Source organism: Drosophila miranda, chromosome 2, assembly GCF_003369915.1.
Source record: "Drosophila miranda strain MSH22 chromosome 2, D.miranda_PacBio2.1, whole genome shotgun sequence".
In the NCBI taxonomy this organism is placed as follows: Eukaryota; Metazoa; Arthropoda; class Insecta; order Diptera; family Drosophilidae; genus Drosophila; species Drosophila miranda.
Window position 1 is genome coordinate 33,296,555 of NC_046675.1, and position 24,886 is coordinate 33,321,440.

The 24,886-nt window shown below is 40.7% G+C and overlaps 1 protein-coding gene across 2 annotated transcripts; it reads left to right on the forward strand.

The window, feature by feature from the left end:
• The first annotated feature begins 32 nt into the window (after positions 1-32).
• LOC108156300 (protein CREBRF homolog) lies at positions 33-24,379 on the forward strand. Of its 2 annotated transcripts, XM_017287684.2 has the most exons (6): positions 33-189; positions 6,742-6,802; positions 21,603-23,657; positions 23,717-23,972; positions 24,040-24,165; positions 24,230-24,379. In XM_017287684.2, the coding sequence occupies exons 3-6, from the start codon at positions 21,714-21,716 to the stop codon at positions 24,337-24,339; spliced, it is 2,436 nt and encodes an 811-aa protein (XP_017143173.1). In that variant the 5' UTR covers positions 33-189; positions 6,742-6,802; positions 21,603-21,713; the 3' UTR covers positions 24,340-24,379. The 2 variants fall into 2 exon arrangements, with proteins under 2 accessions (XP_017143173.1, XP_017143172.1); XM_017287683.2 differs by lacking the exons at positions 33-189; positions 6,742-6,802 and adding an exon at positions 12,231-13,474.
• Positions 24,380-24,886: the final 507 nt, after the last annotated feature.

The window sequence follows — 24,886 nt, forward strand, 5'->3', positions numbered from 1 at the left end:
CTGCCCACTGCAACCCTGTGTGTAGAATAGCAAAGCAAAAGCAAATGGTAAACACCATAGTCTTCATCTTCAACCTGCGACCTGTATCTTCGATCAAAAGCAAACCAAAAACTCTTTGATTTTTTACAAATATAATTTAATTAATTAGTTGAAAGTGTGTGTCTGCCAGGGGCTATAAATTTCAAGCTGGTAAGTTGCGTTAAGTATTCAATTAAAGCCTTTTAAATTTCTGCCTTGTAAGCAGTGTATGTAAATAGTGCTGCTGCTGGCTTTGTTTCTGTTTGTTGCTGCAGCGAACAAAGCATAAGAGAACTAGATGAGAGTGCGTGTGCGTGTGTGTGTGTGTGTAAGAGTGTTTGCCCTGCCCCCGTTAATTAGCATAAAACGCTCGTAACCACAAAGGCAGCAACAACAACAACAACGATAGAAACGTGTTGTTGCTTGCATTTTCCAAGCGCACACGCGATGTGGATGAGTAGACAGGCCGTGGTTTTCAGCTGCTGCTGCTGCTGCCTCTGCCTGCCCTTCGCCTTCACCCATTGTCGGTCAGCCGTTGGAAACCTGTTTGTTTGTTTGATGCTGCTGCTGCTACTGCTGCTGTTGCTTGTTGTGATTATGCCTGTGCAAGTGGGCTACAATTTCCATGGCCTGTGCAAAAACCGAAAATTGGCGCGAAAACTTTTCCAGCTGCAGAAAAAATGTGTCAGTCAGGCAATCAGCCAACGGGCGCATGTTGTCTCCATTTTCAATTCTCTGTGGGTGCATACTTTGCATTCATCTGTACACCCCCCCTCCACTTTGCTCTCCTTTGTCTGTCTCCCGCTCTCTCTCTCTCTGTCTCTGTCTCTGTCTTTCTGTTTGGCATACATAAGCTTCCGCACATGGTCTTCATTCATGGCACACTGACTGTTTACTCCCCTCCCCCCCCCTTCCCCTTCTCTTGGCTGCTGCTGCTCTGCTTTTGCTTTGCTTTGTGTTTGTTTTGACTTTGCAAGTCCCGTAGATTATGACGAATGGAATTCAAAGCATAGCTTTGCATCGAATAAAAGTAAATAAATAAATTTGATTGAAAATACTCTATGCTTTTGTGGTCTGCAAGACAGAGATGGCATGTGATGCAATGGGAAATTTATATTTGATTCATTTATGCCAAAATGATATTAAACAACCGCTGCTCTGCGGCAGAACCAAACCATAGCATATATTTATCTCCCTCACACTCACTGCTGGTCCCATAAGGTCGCACCAACCTACCAGGAATACAGTTATTAATTAATGTAATATCATTCATAAAAATATTAAGTATATTTATTTTTATTTCTTAAGGGTATTAAGGCCTTCGGCTTATCGTTGTGTGCCTTTTTATGGTCTCTGCTCTTTGTTGCCGTGTTCTTTTGGCCATGAGAAAGTTTCTTCAACTTTTTGGGGGTCTGCTCCACCTCAAAGATCGCCATTTGTCTAACCGAGTGCGAAGGGGATGGGGTTTCCCCCCCGCTTGGAAAACTACGGGAAAGGCACCCCAAACCCACACAAAACATCCCCCAAGGCGTCGAAGCTCAACCCCTGTCCTGGCTAAAACTTGCATTTCCTTGGCTTTCCCGATGCTTCTTTGCTCTTGGTTTTTGGGGGTGCTTCCAAGGACCCACTGACGACATGACATTGTAATGGCCTTACACACACACATGCACTCACGCTGTATGGGAGTGTATGGGAGGTGTGTGTGTGCTGCTGCTGCACCCCTTACAAGGATCCCCTTCGTTGAGGGGTGGGTTTCGCTATTGCGGAAGTTCTTTAAAGCGTTTTTTAATTCCTTTACATGTCCAAAGAGTATTCAAATTCCCTTTGTTCCGAATGGGAACTCTGTTGAATGCTGAATGCCGAATGGGGAGGGAATCTCATTTCGCGTGTTTCTCTGGAATTTCCTCTCTGGCACCACGTGCTTAGATTTCGGGATTTCTAGTGAGTCATGAGAGCTGGTAAGCACAAAGGGGGCTGCCATGAAGGAATTCAACATCAAACTGGAATTCTAAGGGAGAGAGTGATCTTCCAATCAGTTCTTCGTTCCCATTCGAATGGACTCTCCCTGACTCACTTACTAATTCCTTAATTATTACCTCAAAAGGAAATTCAAACTGCGAGGAAGACAAAGAGCCGGGAGAGAACCCTAATATGTGCACCCCGCTAAGGGAAAAAAACAATCAAATTTTCATAATTTTTCCCAGTTCATCTGGTTTTTCCCTAGGGCACATGCACATCTAAGAACAATGCCGGCGCCCCGCTGGAAACTAGTTTCCCCTCATTTTCACGAGGAAAAACAGAAGGCAAATGCCTTGTAACCAGTTTTCGCTAATTTGTGCACACGTGCAAATCCTTACACAAAAGATCCTCCGATCCTTTTGAGCGGAAACTGGTTTGGTGCCCTCCTCCTTCGAGACAAAGAGTGAAAGTGTTCGGTTCAAAACGCCGCCGGGCCATTGACACGGGAAATTAAGGTTAATTCATCAAAATATACAAAAAGTTTTCATGTAAAAAAATTCAGTTTTCTTGGCTCATTTGTCGCTGGGATAATTGGGATTTTTTTCAAGACATTTCCAGGGGGTTCAAGTGGTGGCGAGATGATGCAGCATTATCATATATCATATATGAGAAAATTGGTTGGTTATAAATGAGAGTTTAAGATGGGGTTCAAGTTGAAGAAAGCTGAGATCAAAGCGAGGATCCCTCATGATCACCCGAAAAAGGGTTATAATGAAGCCAGGTTCAAAAGGCATCTATTTAAAAAGTGATTTTTTATTAAGTTTTCTATGGTTTGATACGGTTTTTGTTTAAGTTTTGAAAGTATTTATTTTGGTACACACACTCCTTTAAGATGTCACTATAAAACGTATATCTCAAAATTTCGCCCCACCCCCTTCCGCCCCCACAAAGGACGAAAATCTGTTGCATCCACAATATTGCACATTCGAGAAAACTAAAAACGCAGAATCATAGATCAGATCAGATCATTTTTATAGCCAAAAGGAACAAATCAATTTGCACTGGCTACGCAGCACCCGACGTCACGCTCAGATTGATTTTCTGTCTCTCTCGCACGCACTCCTTGTCGTGTCGTTTAATATTAGCGGCGTCTGCCGGAGGAGAGCCATACTGACTTAGTATCGGGTATAACTGTAGAGTTGCGGTCTCCGCAGCAACTCACAACGTTCCCCCGACGTTTTTCCTTATGTTTCAGCTTTAGGTAGATGTCTTAAGATTCTTAATTTATCCCAAATAATACTTTATCAGCTAGGAAAAATCTTAGACAGGGTTTTCGATTGTTAAAGAACTTTAAAATAAGTATTATATAAGCTACAAATAAATTGTCGGGCAGAATATCTTAGTTAGGGATCGCTAGATGAATGTTTTAAAAAGCTGAGCCCTCTTTTGAAATATATTTAATGGTTATATCTAAAATACAAACCACTTTGCCTATAAAACACATCAGAATTCCATTAAGAACTGACCTAAAACTAGCTTGTTTATAGAGAGGGCAAGCCCTGGATCGATAGCCTTGAATCTTGAATGAAATTCTATCTTCTAACGTAGCTTTGAGGCATAAATCATGGGCCAACCATTGTTCCCATTCGGATTGTTCTACCGCTTACAGAACTTTGTAAGACAAGAGACAATGGACAAGGACTGGAGACAGGCCGCTTGCCCTAGATAAGCATGAAAAGCATCCTGTGGGACTGCCACAAAATTCAATTTCCAGTTTGTTCAGAACAAAAGCACATATGGATCAAAAGGCAGTCGAGGCGAAGACAACTCGAGGAGCAGGAGATCTACTGAGGAGGAATCAGGACAATAACAATAACTAGGGAGCACACAGGGACAATGATATGGAAGCTACCCTTAGCGTTAGCCTTAGTTTTATATTTTATGTTACTTTTATGTTTTTCCAATTTTTCACGTTACGGCTATAAAAACAGTTCCCGATTTCCTTTCTTTGTTTGTAGCTTAGGTGCTCTCCGCGCTTTTCTTGCCCCCTTTTTTACCATCTACCGCTCGATGGAAATGTAAATATAAAATTTTAATAATAATTGAAATGAATTTCCCTGCGTGAACAAACGGTGAAAGGAAAACGGAGGGTTGTTTGTAAGAAAAGAAAAACTGCATGCGGCAACCCACAGTTAAGTATGTAATTTTCTGCCATCCCATATGCAGATTCGATGGGGTAGTCGTATGGGGTTCCATTTCCTCGGAACTGCCACTGACAACCGATGATTTATAAACGGTTTTTTAATCGTCTGCAACGCTGCTTGTCGCCTGGCCTTTCCATTGAAATTTAAATTTCAGTCTCGGTAAACATTCTCAATCGAATCTATACAGTAATTGAGCGTTAAAGAGCGTGAAAAATGCAAGGAAAAAGGGGGAAAGCCGGAGAAAATTTAATTGAAGTGACTCCTTAAAGAGAGAAGGGTACTATCTTGTGCTATTTCTTGTACAAAAAGATAAGATGGGATCCTAAAATCATACCCTATACTGGAGGATAGTGCAAAGAGTTTCAAGAAGTTTTAGATTGCTCTTTGAATGGATTAAAAATGTTGGTATAAATACCCGTAGAACTGTTTAAGATGTCCTTTAGAGGACATTATCTTTTATTGATTTGAATTTTAAGTTATAAAATGTTCTATCTTTCATCTTTTAACAATTTTCCTACTCTTTTTTGAGCTTAAGAAAATCTTATTTCACATTCTCTACTCTATATCTAATGGCTTGCCCAACCACCCATTCACTTCTCTCCACGTTTTATCCACCCACAGAACTCATAAAAATTTCGCAAGTCTTACTGTACTTTTTTTGTCCTTCCTTCCTTACTTTCTTTGGGTTGCATTTACACGTTTTTCCTTGGCATCTACTAGCATTATTCAATGGGAAAACCCGCTTACTCCTCTCCATTCATGGAATTCTGCTTCTTGCCTGCGCCCGCCAGCGCTTTTCCACCCCGCGTCGTTTGATGGCCAAACAAAAAGTTAAATCGAGGAAAAAAAGAAGAGAGGAGAGGTTTTTGACGATTGAATGAATATTCTTCGTTGCCTTCGGGGTTAGTTTTCAAGGGTTCCCCTCCACCCCCTGGCCGGTGGTTATCTCCGAGGATACTGTTTTTGGCAGGATATTTCTCTTGTGCGCCGGCTCTCCCTCATCGACTGGCATGGTAATACCCTGTAGTTGTGGAGCATAAGGGGTATGAGCGATAATGAAACGGTTTCCGCAAAGAACTGAGAGTCGTAATACACTCTTATAGACTATAATTCAAAGGATCGAAAGATTAGTGACTAGAAAAATGTATATAGAAAACCAAATTTGTTTTTGCTATTCTTGTAGCTAAAACTGTTATAAAAAACCTGTGTATAGATTGGTACAGGTTGTATATCGGTAATATATATAGAGATCTACCAAAAGTAGTCGTATGATATAAGGAGGCGTTTTGAATATAGAAGAAATCCAATAAAAACATCTAAAAAATAAGTCATGCACACGCTATGTATGTTGTTTTTATTACTATTCCCGTGGATTCTCTTTTGCTAGTGCGTCTCGAGTCAAGCATAATGACGCTACTGCTCAAATATAACCATTTACATGATGTTTCCTTCATTTTTATGGGGAGTCTTGGTCAATTCTATATATTTTAATTCTGCGGGGTATCCCTCTAGTCGGTACAGCGATTCTTCTTGTGTGCCTGGTTTCATCCTTGTGTGTTTTGGTGGTGGTAGTTGTTGGGTTAGAAGAAGGTCGTGTTGTGCCAAAACGCCGCCACCGAGCAACCTGAGAGCACATCTCCTGCCTGAATCGAGACTCGGGACTCCGAGACTCTCTAAGCATTCCGCCGCTAGACGCTGACACAGTTATCGACTGCAATTCAGACAGGTCGGTTGTGTCTTCGTCGTTGTCGTCGTCGTCGGTTTGGTACTCGTTCGCGGTTCCCGTTTCGTCCTTCTTGTTCGCGTCGCGTAGTCCGGCTTTTTAGGGTCCCCTCGTGTTCCGTGCTGTTTCTTCTGTTGTTCTGTTGACTAATCCTTAAGATAGAGTTATTCAAGCATTGTATTTAATCAAAAGTCTCTGTCTTACGCGTCGCTTGTTCACGTTAATCGCATTTCGTATCAAAAAGACTGCCCGTCTTTATTTTTTGTTTTTCGGTAAGTTGAAAGGAGTAAATCCCTGTGGCTGTCGCTGTTGCTGTTGCTGTTGTCTTCCGTGTGTCGGCCGCCTATAACCTTGTCAGTAGCTGCAAGTGCTAGCCATTAATTACACAAAGTAGATACCAGGCGCTATACATACATATATATCTTCTGTTTATATGTATAAACGATCCATAGACCGTCTGCCGTTGCACACACAAACAAGAGAGAGTGCTGCAATTTTTATATCGCGCTGTCGTGTCGTACATATATGCAGTTCTCTTTGTTTCGCTTTGGATTTTGTTATAATTTCAACAACTTCCGCATTGTCAAACATATAGGATTGGCTCTATATATAAACTATATGTATATATCTTCTGGCGTTCTGCAATCAATGAACCAACCCACACAAAGTTCTTCTATACTAAAGAGAAAACTAAATTTCTGTTTCGCCCCCCAAATCATTTATGGGTTTTTGCAAACTCATTTTCGCACTTTGTACTTTTCCACCGTTGAATTGCAAGTTCCATTTGGCTTTGAAATTCCATTTTTTCTGTATTCCAAATTCTTATTCCATTTACAGGTCTGGCATTGAATAATTTACACATTTCGGAAAGAATTACAAAAAGCCTTTTTTTTGAGAGGTAAGTTTTTGATTATTGTGGGGGGCTACAAAAATACCTGTGGTACGAGTATGTGTGGTGCATATGTATATGGGAATTTGGGATATATTAAAACTATTGATTTTAATTTACTAATATTTACACACCTCATTAGTAATTAGTATAAATATTTGTAATTTGTATGTATTTTAATACATTTTAGTTCAGTTCGGTTATAAGTTTTCCTCAATCATAAGTCAATTTTTATCTTTACACCACCGGTAGGGCTACACGTGTCGCGCGTCTTGCGGCAGCGCACTTCAGTCGCCTTGTGTTTATGCTAGGGATCCAACGGGTAACCATAATTGCTAGAAAATATTAAAAAGAATAGATAATTAAGGGAAATTATTCCGGTATAAATGAACATTTTAAAACAAACTTGATTCAGTATGATAACACAGGATCCTAAACTCAAAATTTGGTTGCTCTAGCTCTAAGAGACTCTAAGAACTTGGTTAGAACTAGAACAGACTTCGCTATAACGATTCATTTATTGATGCTGATCAAGAATATATATACTTTATGGGGTCGGAAATGCTTCCTTGTGGGTGTTCTACACAGCCACTGTCACATCTGTATACCCCTGTATACGATTACCGGGTATTAAAAACACCCACTAATACGGAAAATAATTCCCCTATATAAATGATTTTTGCAGCGCTTGCTGCACAGACATTTAATTTCATCAATTGATTATATTTAGATCTTTGTCCAATTTCTGTTTCGCGATGACGTGCGTTATTAGATAATGATAATGCCTAACCATGCTTCACTGCAACCCCAAAAAAAAACCCCCACACAAACCGAAACAAAAAGCCCATAAATAAATAAGTAGTAGCTCCATGAATTGGCCCTGAACTTGACTTGAGTTGGTCTTTTTTTCTCTCATTTTTTTGGGTGGGAAACAAAGTCAATGCCTCTGCAGCTCTATGGTATGGTCCGATATACTGTGTATAATAATAAATGCTTAGTTGCTGAAAATATTGTGGGTTTTGGCTGCTTTATTTTATCAGATTTTCGTTGTACTTTGTTGGGGCCAATGAACGTCGTGAACGGCGTTTTTGCAAATCAGCAAAAAGTGCGGCGAGGGGGAAAAGCAAAATAAGAAAATCAAGAAAATATTGTTAAATGTTTTTGTTGTTTTTTGTTGTTTTTGTTTTTTGAATCACATGCAAAGTGCATGTGAGCATTCCCTGATTTTGAGTGTTCAGGGAAATAGCTCATCGGTACTCTTAGAGTAAAGGGAAGGGGTATAGTAAAGCCGTATAAATGTATGTAACAGTTAGAATGTGACGTATAAACTGGGTCTATCCCAGTGAGACTTTAATAACAACTTGTTTTAGCGTATTTAGCGCTTACTCATAGATTTATTGAAATACATGTCTATATATAGGAACTGATAAGCGGGTATCTTAATGTAGAGCCACGTGTGCCTCGACATTAATGTTTTGACTGGTTTTTATTGGAGAATCTTGAGCAAAATATTGTATGTATTGTCTATTAAAGGTTTCTTAAGTTCTCTCTAGACTCATATTATATTTTATATTTTATGGAAACGAAACCAACATATGGCCTACGTTTTTTGGCCCGAAATTTAAATCTTCTTAGTGTTTAAAATGTTTTCTGAGTGTAGTTTTCAAAATATTGTAGAAAGATGCTCCACAAATGTTGCAAACTTTTTTATTAGGACGAGCGACACGAAACCAAAGCAATCCAACCGAGGGGCTCTACCGCAAGACGCGCGACACGATGCTTAACGCGTACATCTAGCAGAGAATAAGTTTCTGAAGTTCTTAAGAAGATTTTTAAAATATTATTTTTAAACAATTTTAATTAAAAGTTTATGAAGAGATTTTTTTAAGTATAAAAATATATTTCCTCACACAGAAATGTTGTTTTAATAGGTTTCAAACCATTTTTGTAATATCAAGTTTATTAACAGATTTTTAAAGTATAAAAAAGAATTTCCTTAACAGAAAAGTTTTTAAAATTAAGTTTTTAAACAATTTTTGTAATTTACAGTTTATCCCATATTTCCAATTTCAAAGCAAAATACTGGGAAAAACCCCTACAATCCCTTTACCCCAGATACCCAGCTTTGTATTACCTGATAAAAGAGAAATTCTAAGAATTATCAAGGGGGAGGCTTTACCTATTTTCTACGGAAAACAAAAGAAAATACAAGCTATAAGCAAAAAGAGAGCGAGAGTGTTAAAATTTCTATTGTTAAGAGTCAGATCCCACCCGTTCCCCCGCTTAGGTACGTCTGGAGGGGGCCTCTTGTGCCAATTTCCTTATGATAAACATAAACAAATCGATACGCGTCACAACAACGTCTATAAAGAGGCCGAGAGAGAGAGAGAGTCTTGAAAGGACTGCGGCGGCATCAGTATATAGACTAACGAGCTTTGTGTACACATTCGCCGGCTGCCCCCCACGCACACCGTCCTCACCATAAGGGTTGCCACATAGAGAGAGAGAGAGGGAGATGGAATGATGGAAAATTACGACGCAGAATTGAGGCTAAGAAGGATGTATCCATAAGCAAACGATGGCACCTACCTACCACCTACCACCTCCACCGCTGTCTCTGCTTTCTCTCTCCCTCTCTCTGTCTGTGTAGCTTTCTCTGCCTCCCCCTGACCGCCCCTCGACCAGTCGAGTGTCCTTGAGAGTCTGCTATGATTGGCATTTTGTTATGCTTCTCCACATTCATAACAAAAACAATATGCGAATAAAAAATCCTCCATTCCCCGAAGAGTCTTAGGGAAAGGCTTTCCAGAAGAGCTTTCCCCAGCGGCTGGAGCTTTGATTGTCAGAAAAAGAAGGCCTGCTGGCCCCCAAATGAATTAATTAATAGATATTTATGCTTTGTCACGCCATCAAATTAGGTAAAAAACAAACAGAATGAAAAGTTCGCGCCTTAGCATAAATTGTAAAGGGCCTGGAGGACAACGCCCACAACAGCCGTTATTCAAGGTCTTTGAAAGCTTTACACTGCCTTGAACTTCCTTTCACCCAAAAGAGAAAGTGAAAGTGCGTCGATGAGAGAGCAGAGAGCGCGGTTTAGGACCAAGCCCTACGAAACCCGAGCTGGCTTTTGGGCTCTCATGGATGTTCCATGTACATATAAGTATTTTACACTGGAAAATATCATGGGATGTTGTAGATCTTTTATCGTTTGAGTTTTCCTTCAGTGTACACTCCCACGCTGTAGCTGTCAGGCATATCGGGAATATTTTGTAAATAACCAAGCCACCCACGTCCTTGACAATCATTTAACACATTTCCCCCCCATACATACATATACATAGAAACATATACATATGTACATATATGTATGCATGTTGTGCTGTGGGTTGGTTGTCGTGTCTGTTTTTGAGTAGATTGAGCGTGGGATTTGACTGTTATCCTTGGTGCTCCCTATGTATCCCTGAAAAGGCCGTGGACGTGGCCTCTACTAGTGCTACTGGCTCTTGGCTGTGTGTGCGTATTGCTTATGTCGCAATTTCGCATTCAAGGATATTGTCGTGATTTTCCGTGACTGCAGGGGGGAAGGGCGAGAAAATAACATAAAAAAATACATTCCGTGCGTCAGTTGGTTATTTTCCCCTCGATTAGAATGGGATTATTCCCTACTCCCACATGCCATCCGTTCTTCCTGTTTAATATTTGTGGCAAGAACTTCATTTTATGGAAAACCGACTTTATTTTGGGGAATTTTGATCACGGATTAAAGTTTATACATTTTTGAAGTAAACTTGCTTCGATTATAGTGGACTATCGTTAGGAATTATCGCACCTGATTACGATCGGTTGCCTGTTTCGCGCCTTCTCTCCCTCGAAAGACAATATGAATAGAAAGATGAGTAACGCCCATACATTTCAGTGGTACACGATGGATTTTGAACGGGCTCCAGGCTGTCACACAGAGTAGCTTAGCAGTAAGGGTTGCATTTTTATGTCAGACAGATACAAAAATAAACCAGAAAAATTATTATTATTATTAATTATTAATGAATTAGTGAAGATATCAGATGTACTTTTGTGTATCTTTGTATATAAATTGTATTGTACTTTTCATAAGAAATAATTAAAATCGTTAGATGGTTTTAAAAAGGCACCAAAATAAACCCAACCCCAAAGGGTCTTTATTTATTTACTGTATTGCAAGCCAAGCTCTTTGCAGTGTTAAATTACACTCTAAAAATGACAGATTGCATCAGCCGAGACCGAGACCGACCTCCTCCCTCAAAAAAAAACGCAACTAGAACAAATCGCTTAATAAAGAGGAAAAAGAAGCAACAATAAGCAAAATATACAAATACGAAATGCGAGAAATAAAACCGATAAAAAGAATTGATATTGTTGTTGCTGTTCATTGTTGAGCATTTGTTGTTTGTAAACAAACTAATAAAATAAAGAATTCAGAGAGAGAGGGAAAAAAGTGCATCGTCAGGGGCTAAAAACGTTTTCTTTTTCTCTAGAATCGGTTCTATCTTGCACTTTTCTTACCTACATACATATAAATACTGTATACATTTTGTATTTGTAGATACAGATACATTTATTGTTGTATTCATTCCAATGCTGCAAACAAGTTTTATTTTTACATTTGCGAAAAAAAGAATCAGAATCAAAGCGCTAGACAATTTCATAACAAAAATTTGCATAAAACAAAAACAGCCACTAGAAAAAACAGAAATAACAAAGAAAACACTATAGAATGGGGGATAGTCGACAGTGGGGTTACCCCACAGGTAGAAATGGAATCCTGTATCCATTTTGTTTATAGAAAAATGAAGATACGACAGGAAGTACGGCAGGAGTACCTGCAAAGTATCGTTTAGTGAGAACTATTAGATATTTTTGCTGATTTATGGGATGGCTGTTACATACACTTCCCCCAATACCTTACACCCTTTTACCCTACGAATACCGTGGACAATGAGCAAGAAAAGGAAATCAAACCGAAGTAAACAACAAAAGTGACGTCAAAAGAGCGAGCGAGAGAGAGAGCGCGAGAGCTTTGCTCAAGAATCAAATGCACAGAAGAATAGTAAAAACCGAAAGCAACAACAAAAATACAGACTGTACTCGGAGCTTTTTTTTGTGGTTCTAACTCGCGACCGACACCGCAGCCGCCCCCGCCCATGCTCCCGCTCTTGCTTCAACCGGCATACATATAGCCAGTCGAATGGAAAAGGGGAAGTGAAAGAAGCAACAGACAACGCTGCCTATATGTGTGTGTGTGTGTGTCATGCGCATTCAAAGCTACACTATCTCTCTCTCTCTTGCTTGCTCTCTGTGTGGACACAATCAAAACAAAAGTCAAGCGGCAAGCTTTTGGTTTTTGTCGCGGAGCTTTGTGTATTTTTTATCAATCGGTCAAGAACAGAACGTTTGACGAGGCGAGCGCAGAACCACACAAAAAAAAAAAAATAGGGAACCAAAAAGCAACAGTGTACAAAAAGAACAGTATATATTGTTCAACGCGTGCTGTTATTCCACACACACACGGAAGAAAGAGTGTGAAGAACGTAAACAATTAAAATTGTATAAAGTAAAGCAAACAAAAATTAATAAATGTAAATAGTTTGCTGGTCCATAATTCAATTAGCAAGCAATTAAAAAAACGCGCGCTCAATCTGTGGGCAGCATTTATTTAAACACAAAAGTTCGAACTAGTTTTCCCGAGGCAAAAGTCGATATAAAAACCCACTTATTTGCATAAATAAATAAACCAACAAACATAAACGCTGCCAAACTTGATGAATGCTTTGGAATTTGTCCACAAAAACGTACATAAATACATGTGTGTGCCTGCCAGTACATATGTATATGAATTCTTTTTAGAAGCAACCCGACTTCCCACCCCCCACACACACACACACACCCGACTACCTACTCCAAACAACAGCCCGAACGTCGCCGAGCAACACACGAACGCGATCGCAAAGCTCTCGCTCTCTCTCTCTCTCTCTCTCGCGATCATCAATCGGTATTTCTTCCCCCTCAATCACATCAGATCGCACAGCTGGTGGAGTCAGTCGGTACCCAGCAAAATTGACAACAAAACGCCAAGAACAAACGAAAATATTATGCAAAATTGTTGTAGATTTTTGCCAGTAATTTCCAAAAATCGAAACGCGGAAAACAAAGCAAAAAATTTCACGAAAATATATACAAGTGACTGACGGACGCGCTGATAAGATTTACTTATCAAAAAATTCATACAAAAGTGTGCGTCTAAGTTCTGTGTGTTATGATTATAGTAGTATGTGCAGTCGACGTCGTGCTAATGTGCTTCATTATAAATAAATTTCAATCTTAATCTCTGCCACATGTGTGACCCAATTTTATAAAGAGAGAAACAAAATAAAACTGAAAAATACACAAGCAACAATGAAATTTACATACATATGTATAAGCGAGGCCCTCCCCCTCCTTAATGTACGTGTGCCCATGCATAATAATTAATTATTACAAAAGCGAGTGAACACTTTAACCGAAATACAATTTCAATTAATTAACAAAACATCAAGGAAGTAATATAAACGATATTTACAACAAATCCAACACCAAATACATATTTTTTCCGGTCTTGTTTATAAACCAACGAGGTGCCAAAAACCAAAAAGAGGAATATATAAGGTTGGTAAATACGAAAATCGTGTGTATATATGTATAGGAAAAAAATGTTGAAAGATTAAACGAACGACCCGAATAATTCACAAAAAGAAATCCATAATGAAATTAAAAATTTAAACCAAACATTAAAAATGATGGGCTATCAAAAAGATCTGGTTTTCTGATAGCAGCGGAGGCAGGGCAGCGAGAGGAAGTGGGGGAAAAATAAGCCAGAGCTAAGAGATCCATTGAAAATATTGTAATGCTGAGTTTAGACTCGTGTAATTCGAATACTTCGGTGTTGTGCCCCATTAAAATTATACAACTTAAACCCTCTGATAAGTCTTGACTTTCTTACAAATTTGATGCCTCCCTCACCCACTATAAGCTGACACATTTTGTAATTTACGATCCCCTCCGAACCAATTAAAACATTCCTTCGAAATAGAAAACGAAAACCAGAGTCTTCCCCCCTCCCCCCACCCATGGTAAGGCGAGACCAAACAAAAACCGAAACCGATCTAAATCAAAACAACAACAAAAACACATAAGCCTTAAGCATTCTCTCAAGTTTTATTTATGTATCGGGAACAGAGAGGCCTCGTTCAAGAGGCCATTAGGCCAGAGCTCAGGCTTGGGCACAAAAAAAATACTTTTTATATTTTTTTTGGGGATCTATCAAGCTACCAGAAATGAAATCTCTCAATCCTTAAGTACTTTTGAGGCTGGAGAAGGTTCTCCATCTATACTTTTTTTGAGCAAAACACACACAGAAAACAAAAGAAAATCAACAAAAGTTAAATTAAGTTTGATTTCAATTTGAATTTTGTTGGCTCGATTTGGTTTTTGCTTTTTTTGGGTTCAGTGTCAGTGCGAAAATTCAAGGCTGAAAACTGTTAGTGTTGACCGTGTGTCTCTAAGCGAATACCAAAAATACCAGCCTAAAACCTGCCCATATGTTGGGCTCCCTTACCTCCACAGCCAGTTTTGAATTGAACCCCAACAGAGCCCCTTTGTTGCCTAGGCGCCACAATGTTGGAGAGGGTAAACTTTTAGCTCTGGAAAGCATTGGATGCTGAAATTTTGGGTAGGGTAACGCGCTCAATGACTCAACAGTTGAGCGCACGATAAGAATGGTTGAGGCCCCATAATTCGCCACAGAAACAAATACACAAAAATATAAATTAGGGCAGTGCTGACAGGGAATAGATTATCCGTCTGATTAGGATGTTGATTGTGGAGTCCAGAAATGTGCAGAACAGGAACCCCAAAAGACCCCAAGAGGTTTCACAAGGTCTCTATGGAGTGCCCTTATGTTTCTTTCAGTGAATCATTGAATGGACAATAGAATAAAATTAAATTGAAAAATAATTGCCAATTGTTTAGACAACGTATAGAAATTGTTTGCATATCTTAACGCTAAATAGTACTTCAAATGTATCCTGAAACTCTGCATAAATTGATTGACAAATCGCTTGAACTTCTCTATCAATCATAAGCAGAATAATATCCATATATATGCATATAGATTTTGTTGCCATCATATCAAACAGTAGTTCCTTATCATAACAGGTTCTAGAATCTACAGCGGGATATCTAATCGTATCAGTATACTATTTATACTATTTCTGATTCCAGAGATGATCTTTCAAGCTGAGTTTATTGCATCATTAGGCGAATGGATCGCCCTTAAAACAGATGTACTCAATCGAAATTAAATTTTCTGTATTCTTGTGTATTTTATATTATTTTGTTATATATTCTATATACGGTCATTTGCTTTTGATGGCCTTCAACTTTCTTTGTTGCCGGCGCTGCTGGGAGGCGAAGTTTTTTTTTCAGAGGCTGTGCTCTGTTCTGTTCTGCGGATGCGGCCATTAAGCAAACTTGTTTGCTTTTCTTTGAAATTTCTTCAACAAAAAAATATTTTATTTATAAGTATAAAAATTTTGTTAATTTTTTTTTGCTACTGTACGCCTGTCTTTTGCCTCTGCCTCTGTGACTCACATGGGACTTTGTTTTATTTGTTTACCTCCAGGAATTGTGGACACACACACACCCACAGATACAATGTACAGATGCAGATACACTTTGTAGGCAAAGCCCTTTTTTCTGGGTCAATACCTGGAAGGAATAAAAAATCTATTCTCGTTTTGTCGATAAAAGATTGTCAGAGGAGGGGGCGGAACCGAAAATTTGTTTTCATTTTGTTGCGAATATAAACATAGGTTTTCCATCTTTTTGGGTTGGGTTTATCTCGAAGCGAACGATAAGATAAGTTCAAATGTTTTGTGGTACGAAACAAAATTTGCAAAGTGCCTCTGACCCATTGAGCGTATTACTTATCAATTCCCATTGTCGCTGCTGGTCCGGCACGCGGCTGTGGGCTGATAAGAGGGCGGGACGACGACAGCTGACGAGCCAGACGCCTCTGTAGAGGGTCTGGTCGATAAGCAGGGCGAGAGAATCGCCAGTCTGGACGGCTCACGTGTTCCTCCACGCCTCCCCGAGGGAATCAGCATCAGACGGCGGGCTGCTGATCTCCTCTTCAATTGCACTGCTATTTGTCCATTTGTCTGCCCCGTCTTTAAAGTCACGATTTCTAGACAGAAAATACAGAAAGAGAGGGGGAGATCCTCCCATACACACATGTACCCATATATTTGCTTAACTTTTCAGCCGACTTGTGCTAATTTCCCTTTGTGTGCTGTACAAATATGTTGCTAAATCGATATAAATTGATTTTAATTATTTATCGATTAGCGAATCAGTGGGGAAGCAAACATCTTGTACTTTATCGATTGATTGTGGTTTCATTTCGCTGTTGTGTTGATGCTGTGGAGGATTTTATCTCTTCCAGTGTGGCTTAGCAGTTCTCCTACTCTTGAAAGTACACTCTTTCCCCTTTGTTATGAGGTGCCTTCTAGGAATGAATCTCTCTATGCCATTCTCAAAAGTTTGACTGGATTTCGAGGTGTTATACTATTTGAGAAATGGCACGATTTATCTTTTTTTACTATACAAATCTTAAGGGTTTATCTGTTATAATTTTTAAAGTTCTAGACAAGTTGTAACCCCAAAAGTCTGTCATCTTTCTAAGAAAATATTTACAATAAACCTTATAGACAACCAGAAAAAATTAAATGAAAAATGATTCATACGCGATTTTCCGATTTAAAGGGGTGATGACACAATTATCAATTACTGCTTCAATGTTATATCATAGGAATATCCAGCTGTTCTTAGAATAAAAAAAAAAAGATCAAAAATTAAATTTAAAGACTTTTTGTAAAGTTCAAAATCGATATGCATACAAGGTTCTATGCCACACTTCCCTGATCTGTTTCTCTCTCTGCGTGTCTTCCTTCCTCCATCGAAAACAGCAAATTTACAATTTGCGTCAGCTGTTTGTATAATAAGTACGAGTATAAGACAGCAAAGGCAAAAAGCAAAACAAAAACCGAACGCGAACGCGACAGAGCGTGTTATATCATCAATTGCCCAGACATTTGCCCAAGCTATGCTAAAAAATTCCTGAATATATATAAAAAAAACAAAAACCAAAATGTAAATGAAAACTATAAGAAATCGAATCGAGTAAATACCCCACACGTGCACCCGCACCCAACACCTCCTACTCTGGCCGTAACATTTTTTTGTGTCTATTTTTTGCACACTAAAAATAAATCGAAGGAACTTGCACTTGGCTCTGCTCTGCTTTGCTCTGCTGGGGCTACCTCAACATAAAAACATGTGTGCGTGTGTGTGTGTGTGGGTGGGGGTGGTGGAGGTGCATGCAAAAGTTGCGTGTAGGGGGGCGGGGGTGTGCCTAAAATTAGAGCAAAGAGCACGACACAAAAAATAAAGGTGACTTGCACAAAATGTGCAAGAACAAAGAACAGACGGAGAAAGAGAGACAGAACGGATGCAGTCGGAACATGTGACGGCGATGACGAATGTTGACAATAACAAAACAACAAGGAAAAAAAAGAGGGGGAGAGAGAGTGAGAGAGAGAGGCGGGAAGATGGTAATGATAGAGCGTGCCACCTATGTGTAGGTCCCCATCCCATCCCATTCCATCCCCCATCATCAGGCATTGACCACTGCCACTGACCCATTGATAATGCGAAACGGAAGTTGCCGCCTTCTGGGCAACGGTTATTTTTTATTTTTATTTTAATTTTTTTGTGATCTTTTTTGTTTTGAATTGAATTTTTTGCTGAGCTGTATAATAATATTGTTATCAAGAGCAAGGGGGTGGCAAAAGTTGTAGAATGTGATTCAGCGTTAAACAGTTATCGATAGAGTTCTAGAACAGTAATGTGATCATAGACTTATAATCGAAACATGGCGTAGAAGGAAACAGTTAACTGATGCAAACGAAAGGGAGAATATACAATTTCAGGAGGGTATAGTGCAACTCTGTAAGAAACAGCTGATCAAAGCAAGGCATAGCACCATGAAGAGATCATGGACCTGTATAATATATATCCTGATCACAGATCTTTAAAGTACAGTCATAGGGTTATACTTTCTGTTCACATTTCCTCGTGTTTCTTCCATAGTCTTGTGTGTTGTTTCACAATCGTGCAAATATGCCCTAAGAACGTTCTACACTCCTCCATACCGTGCCGTACCGCAATCAACAAACCCAAGCATGAAATCCCCACACACACACACCCACGCACACACACACATGACCAAATCTAGTATAAATTCTGGCGAAATGTAAAAGCTTCCCCACACGCTTTGTTGTTGTTGTAACAACCACAGACAAAACTCGTCAGTCAAGCAAAGCTACAAAAAAAAAGCTTACTCTCCTATATACTCCTATATATATAAAATATATATTTATATATAGCTAGATTCTACGAAGATGGCGACAAAAGCAAATAGACGGAAAACATATGTTGCTCTGCGAGAGCACGCAAGTGTGAAAGAGCGGGGGAGATAAGCGCCCACAGCAGGGCTGCTCGCTCTCGAAAGCTTTTTACAAGCGTCTGGTTTTTGTTTACAACTTTACGAGTACATGTGTGCTTTGGCGAGCGCGCGTGTGTGCGTGTATCTGAGTGGAAAACAAAAGCAACTCTGCGATAAATTATACATTCAAAACAAAATATAAAAAATAAACAGTTTTGACCTTGAGTTTCGGTTAACATTTGTTCTCTCTCCCCCAAACTTGCTCTCTCTCTCTTTTGGTTGTGCCCTCTCTCCCTCTCTCTGTCTCTTCCATAAATTGTTGATAGCAAGCCACGCTAACAATTTATTTGTATTTGTTCCTCTTTTTTTTTTGCTTTCTTTTATAATTGCTATTATTGTTATTGCATTATTTCATCGTGTGTTGAAATTGTTTGAGAGGCGGCACATGTGTTTATAATATTGCTAAGAACAGATTTTGATTTATTTCCCATTTTGCCTTTGCCTCTTTCTTACTTAAATAAACGCCCTACCAAAGTGGTAATTGGTCACGCCTCTGACTGGAGGCTTGTACTTTGACCCCCGCTCCAACCAAATGCTCCTCTCCACGTGCACTGGTCACAGTCATGCCTAAAGCCATATGACACTCGCTTTTGAGAAAAGCGCACCCCCTTTCTGTGCTAAAAACTTCGAGTGAAAAGTGAAATTCATCGGAGGAATTACTATTTTCATCTCCCTCCTGCTGCCCTGTTCCTCCACAGCGCGTTTGCTATAGCTGTGCTCTTTTAATGTACAATTCCAGCTGATTAGAGCGGGTTTCTTTTATGACACTGTGGATGTAGTAGATATACATACATATAATATTAAATATTTATTCATATTTACTTGGTCTCTCTGCCTTTTCGGTTATCAGATGTTCGTTTCCCCCCCAAAAAGCAGTTCTCTCTCCATCAAACATTTCGCGTTTAGAGAGTGTCCGTGTGTGTGTGTTGGGGATTTTTTTTTAATAGTATTATACATTATATTCTCTTCCACTTCTCTCGCCTCAAATTGAAATGTTTGCTTGTCTTCTTTTTGAGGTTTTTTTGTAATAAATTCTTTTTTTGTTATTCCTTTGCCTCTTCTATTTCTATATACATACATATGTATGTACATACATATGTATGTATATTTGAGGCTCATTTAATTTCGTATATAAGCACCCCTTTAGACGTTTCTGGTTCCTATGTTTTTTGTGTGGCTTTTTTTTACGAGTATTGTTTGGCCTTCAGCGCGTTCGACTACCTTTGACGAATATTAAACGATTTCAGAAGGAAATAGAAATAGGCAATAGCCAATAGCCAATAGGCAGCAACAATGTAAAGCGAACAAAAAAAAAAAAAAAAACAAAAAACCAGAGAAACCAGAGGCAATCACTTAGTTAAAGTAGAATTTTCCCATGTGTATATGTACATACGAGTGTGCCTCCCTCCTTACCCTTGCAGCGTGTGACCTTCAGTTGGTCTGGCCGAGGGGCGGGCAGGGAGCGTTACAAAGTTCAAATCGGAATGGAATGGTATGGTCGTGAAGCGCGAGAGAGAGGTAGGGAGAGAGAGGCGCTATCAGTCGGAATGTGTTGACTTATCGTCTGTAATGGATGAAAGATAAGCAAAATGGAGGGATCCCAGATACAGAGTTCATTGCAGAGGCAACCCACACTTGAACACTGTCCAGTATTCAATGGGGATTAATTATATAGAACAATGTAGTCTTCCGATGTGGAACTTTGTCTTCGGAAGCAATCTTTTATTTCCAAAAACTTCTATAGTTTCGAAACCCTGGAGATTCAGCACATTCGTTTTGTGTGTTGTTTTTTTTTTTTTTTTTTGGCAAATCCAAAAGCCTACTCAACAATTTGTTGCTCGTTTTTTTTAGTTTTGTTATCGCTTTAAATAACAAAAAAAGGAACCACGTCAAAGGCCCCGGCTATATAATCTCCATTCTTCCATTCCGCTACCCCAACACTTTGCAGATTTTTTTTTTTTTTGGTGAACAACAAAATAGAGAAAACAAAACCTTTGAGAAATCATCAACAATTTTGTTTTGACCAAAAAAACAAGAACAAAAAGCTTAACAACAATATTAGTGCCGAAAAAAAAAAAAAAAACAAGAAAGAGAAAGAGAGGAAACTATTGGCAAAATTAGTAAGCAATTTTTTTGTGGGCTGTTTTTGAGATCAGGTGAAAGGCCTCGAACAAGAGGTGATGGTGGTTCCAAAACAAAAATATAAATAAGTTTGTTTACCAAAAAAATACCATAATTTGTGCTTTCATTTAATCAAGAATTCATGAATCAAGATGGAAAAGTGCATCTAGTATTTGGGATTTAGGATTTATCAGAATTAGTTCGGCATAATATGAGAGAATTGGAATACAGGTAATAGTCTCATTATGGCAATGAAATATAGTTCTTCTACGTACATTTAAGGTGAATTGTACTTGAAGAGATTTAAGGAGATAAAATATCTGATTTTTATGGGACTTTTTACTAATTTAACGAGTTTTAACCTTTTTAAGTTTTTATTAATACCACAGATTAAAGCTACCACGGAAACTATTTATTCCAGCTTAAAAAGGTCGAAACTTGTTAAAATTGTATTTAATCATGCACATGACATGAATATTACCTCGGGCAATCTCTTTTGCAGTATTGGCTTGTCTAGTCGAGCATCAATGGGTCGTGTTATGTGTGTTGAAAGACAATATAAATAGTAAGATGATTAACACTTGACATTTCAATGTTGCACGATTTTCTTGGGCTGTCTTTTGAACAAGGACGTGCTCTTGAGTAGAACTACTTACTTTTGACCTTGCTTGGCACTTATCATAGAGTTTCTACTACTTTTCTAATCATAATTTAATCTAATCCAACACTTGTTCGAACCAAAAGATTGTGACAACGTGAGTGATCAATAATATTCAGGGGTTCCGGCTCCAGATAATAACTGCATAAGAATTAGCATAAAGGCTAATGCAGACTGAGAATTGGGGTCTCAATAATTTACGAGTTGGAGCAATTTCCATTTCCAATGGAAATGCCAGTTGGTAGACCAGTAACCAGTGCTAGTGCCAGTGCCCCGCGCTCGGTGGCCTGTGCTCTGTGGTGGTCCAAGGCTGTCTGGCTGGGCATAATAAAAAACCGATGATAATGTATGCGTTTAATTAGCTCCACCATTCTCTTTCTCTCTCTTTTTAGACATCGTAAAGTGTGAACTGCGCAGTCGCAGTCGCAGCAGCGCCTGTGCGCCGGCGCACAGCCGGAGAAGCCCCCGCACTCGGAGCAGATATTCCTTTCGGGCCAATTACAATGACAGAGAATCAGCTGTATCCCATGTCATCGGAATTCTTTGACACTGGCTCCAACAGCAGCAGCAATACGTTGAAGTACGATCTGTATTCCCTGGGATCGAGCGTTGTGGGCGTGGCGGCCCTGCCCACATTGACCATCAATACGGGCTATGGGAGTAGCAACAATCAATGCTCGACGAGCACCACAAATACCTGTAATGTAATGCTTAGTACAACGGCCATAACCATACCACGTGGCAACAATCACAACCAGAACCATCATCATCCGTACCAGCAGCCGGATCTACAGACGCCGCGACATCATCCCAGTCCGTTGCATACATTGCCTAGCATGGCGACCCACCACCAGCAACAGCAGCAGCAGCAGCAACAACAGCAGCAACTCCAGCAACAGCTGCAGCAGCAACAGCAGCAGCAGCAGCACTCGCATTTGGCTTTGGGAGAACTCTCCGATTTCGGTTTGGATGCCCTCGATGCGGCCTCCCTGTCGCCCACATTGCTGCAAGACGTTAGCCTGAGTGCTGCATCGCCATTGAACTCCACGCTCTACAACGGCGGCAACAGCAGTGGGGCCGGGGGCTACTTTGCACCCGATATGAGCCAAACGCTCAGCCTGAACGTGGTCAGCGAACAGGTGCTGCAGCTGCAGGACGGCGTCGCAGGACAGAACGAGCTGCTGTACGAGATGACGCCCAATTCGAATACCATGTGGAGTGATATCAGCAGTGCCATTATCCATACCAAACACGAACCATTTAGTCTAGACGATGATTACATTTTCCCCAACGACAAGGCTGAGATACAGGCCGCCGATCTGGCCGATCTGAATGGCGGTGACTTTCTGGATGTCATTGGGAGCATAGAGGACTTTCTGCCCCCGGCAACAGTCTCGCAAAGTGTCAATTTCATGTTGTCCCCGCAGGGGGCCCAGGGACAGGACTCGCTGGTGGCACCACCCATGGAGTTGCTTCAGCAGCAGCAGCAACAGCAGCATCAGCAGCACCAGTTCCATGTCGGCAGCCTGCCGCAATTGCAGACGCTCCTCACACTGACCCAACAGTCGAACAGCAGTTCCTCCACTAGTCCCTACGAGATCTACCACAGTACACCGCAGAAGCCGCAGCAGCAGCTGGCGGCCAGCTTCTCGCCCGGCAGCCAGGCGTCGCATTCCCCATTGACGCCACCGCCGCCGCCGCACGCCAATCGCTCCCAGTACCAGATGGTCAAGTCGCGGAACATGCAGGATCTCATCAAGAAGGGCTTTCCCATGTCTTCGCCGCCGGAAAGATCGATGCTGAGCCAGTCGGCCGCACTGAGTCCGGGCGGCAGCAGTGGCTTTGGCAGTGCCGCCTCCGGGAACAGCACTGCCCCGGATGGAAGCGGTCCGAGCAGCAGCAGCAGTCAGGCGGCTGGAGGCGCTAGCAGTGTACGCAAGTCGTTTGGCTTTCAAGGAGGCTCCATGGAGAGCAGCAACTCGCAGCTGAGCCGACTGAGCTCGTCGGCGCCCACCCATCTGGGGAATGAGCAGATTTGGATGCGACGAGAGCCGCGTCAGCATTTACTCTCTACCGGTTCGCTGGCCGAGGCCGAGAGCTTCTCATCGCTGAGCACGGGCAGTGTCCTGTCGCCGGATGGCATTGACTTCTCGCAGGACGATGAGGACGACAACTCGAGTGAGAATAGCGACAACTACGACGACTTTAGCAGCGACAACGGCGGTGGCTCTGGCGATGAGGACGAGACACGCACCTCAACGCCCAACCAATTGTCCAGCAGCAAGGGCAAAGAGCGCTTCTTCTGGCAGTACAATGTCCAGGCCAAGGGACCCAAGGGCAAGCGTTTGGTCTTCCAATCCAAGCTCGAGGATCCGCATCATCTCAACGAGGTCACCGATCCCGTCTTCAGTCCCACCTGCTCGGTGCGAGGCATAAAAGTGTACAAGGTATGGACCCTAAAAGCCAAAGAACTTCAGCCGATACTGATATTTCTTTCCTTTTTCAGCATAGCGGCAAGGCCCGCAAGGGCGATGGCAATGACCTGACACCGAACGCCCGAAAACTGCACAACATTGGCAAGGAGCTGGACAAACTGAGTCGCACCATCAACGACATGACCCCCGTATCGGAGCTGCCCTTCAATTCGCGTCCCAAGTCACGCAAGGAGAAGAACAAGCTGGCCTCCCGTGCCTGTCGCCTGAAGAAGAAGGCCCAGCATGAGGCAAACAAAATCAAGCTGTATGGCCTTGAAATAGAACACAGTACGTGATAGGACGGACATTCCTTTGCCATAACTGTATTAATAAATCATAAACCCTATGCTTTCAGAGCGCCTCATCAATGGCATTGCCGAGCTCAAGCAGGCCTTGGCCCTCAAGCATCGCACCAAAAGTCTGGGCGAGTCCACGGAGGAGGTGGATCTGCAGATTGCACGCATTTATACAACGGCCAAAAGTAAGCAATAGACGATTCCCCTTTGATTTTTCTTAGAATTCATCATTTTATATATTTTTTTTAGCTGGTGTTTGCATCGCGGGCGGCTCTACGGATTTCGTGAACAAAGTGCTGGAGAATATGCGCGGCGGCTTGCACAATGGCGGCCTGGAGGACCTGCGTAAATCATCATAGACAAAAAAAAAACCCCAACAACAACAACCACAAAAACAGATTAAAAGCTAACGAACCGCCCATCAAGAATAGAATAGTTTTACGTTGTAGAGATGTCCCGCTGATAAAACTGATAACAGAACTCAGGATGGCCTCCCCCCCAAAAACCCCTCATCAAAAGAAATACAATAGATGTTGTTTTTAATGTTTTTTTTTTTGATAATGTTCTGCTGGAGTGATATAATATTGATAACCGATATATAACTGTGATTTAAAGAGCCTGGGCTTTGGATGTTTTTTTGTATGGCATGCAGATGAAAGCCTTTAAAAACCGAAGAACCAGAGCCAAAAAAACAAAAACAAAAGAAACACAAAATTCCTTTTGAAAATGAAACATTAACGAAACGAAACAAAACAAAACAAAAACCGAAAAGAAAGAGGCAACCACACAAAACAAAACAAAACATAAAACTAAAAACAAAAAGAAAGAAAATACTAAAAATACGAAATTTTGTTTAGCCATTAAGTTTTTTTTGTTTAAGGAAAGATGAGAAAAATATTTTCCAGG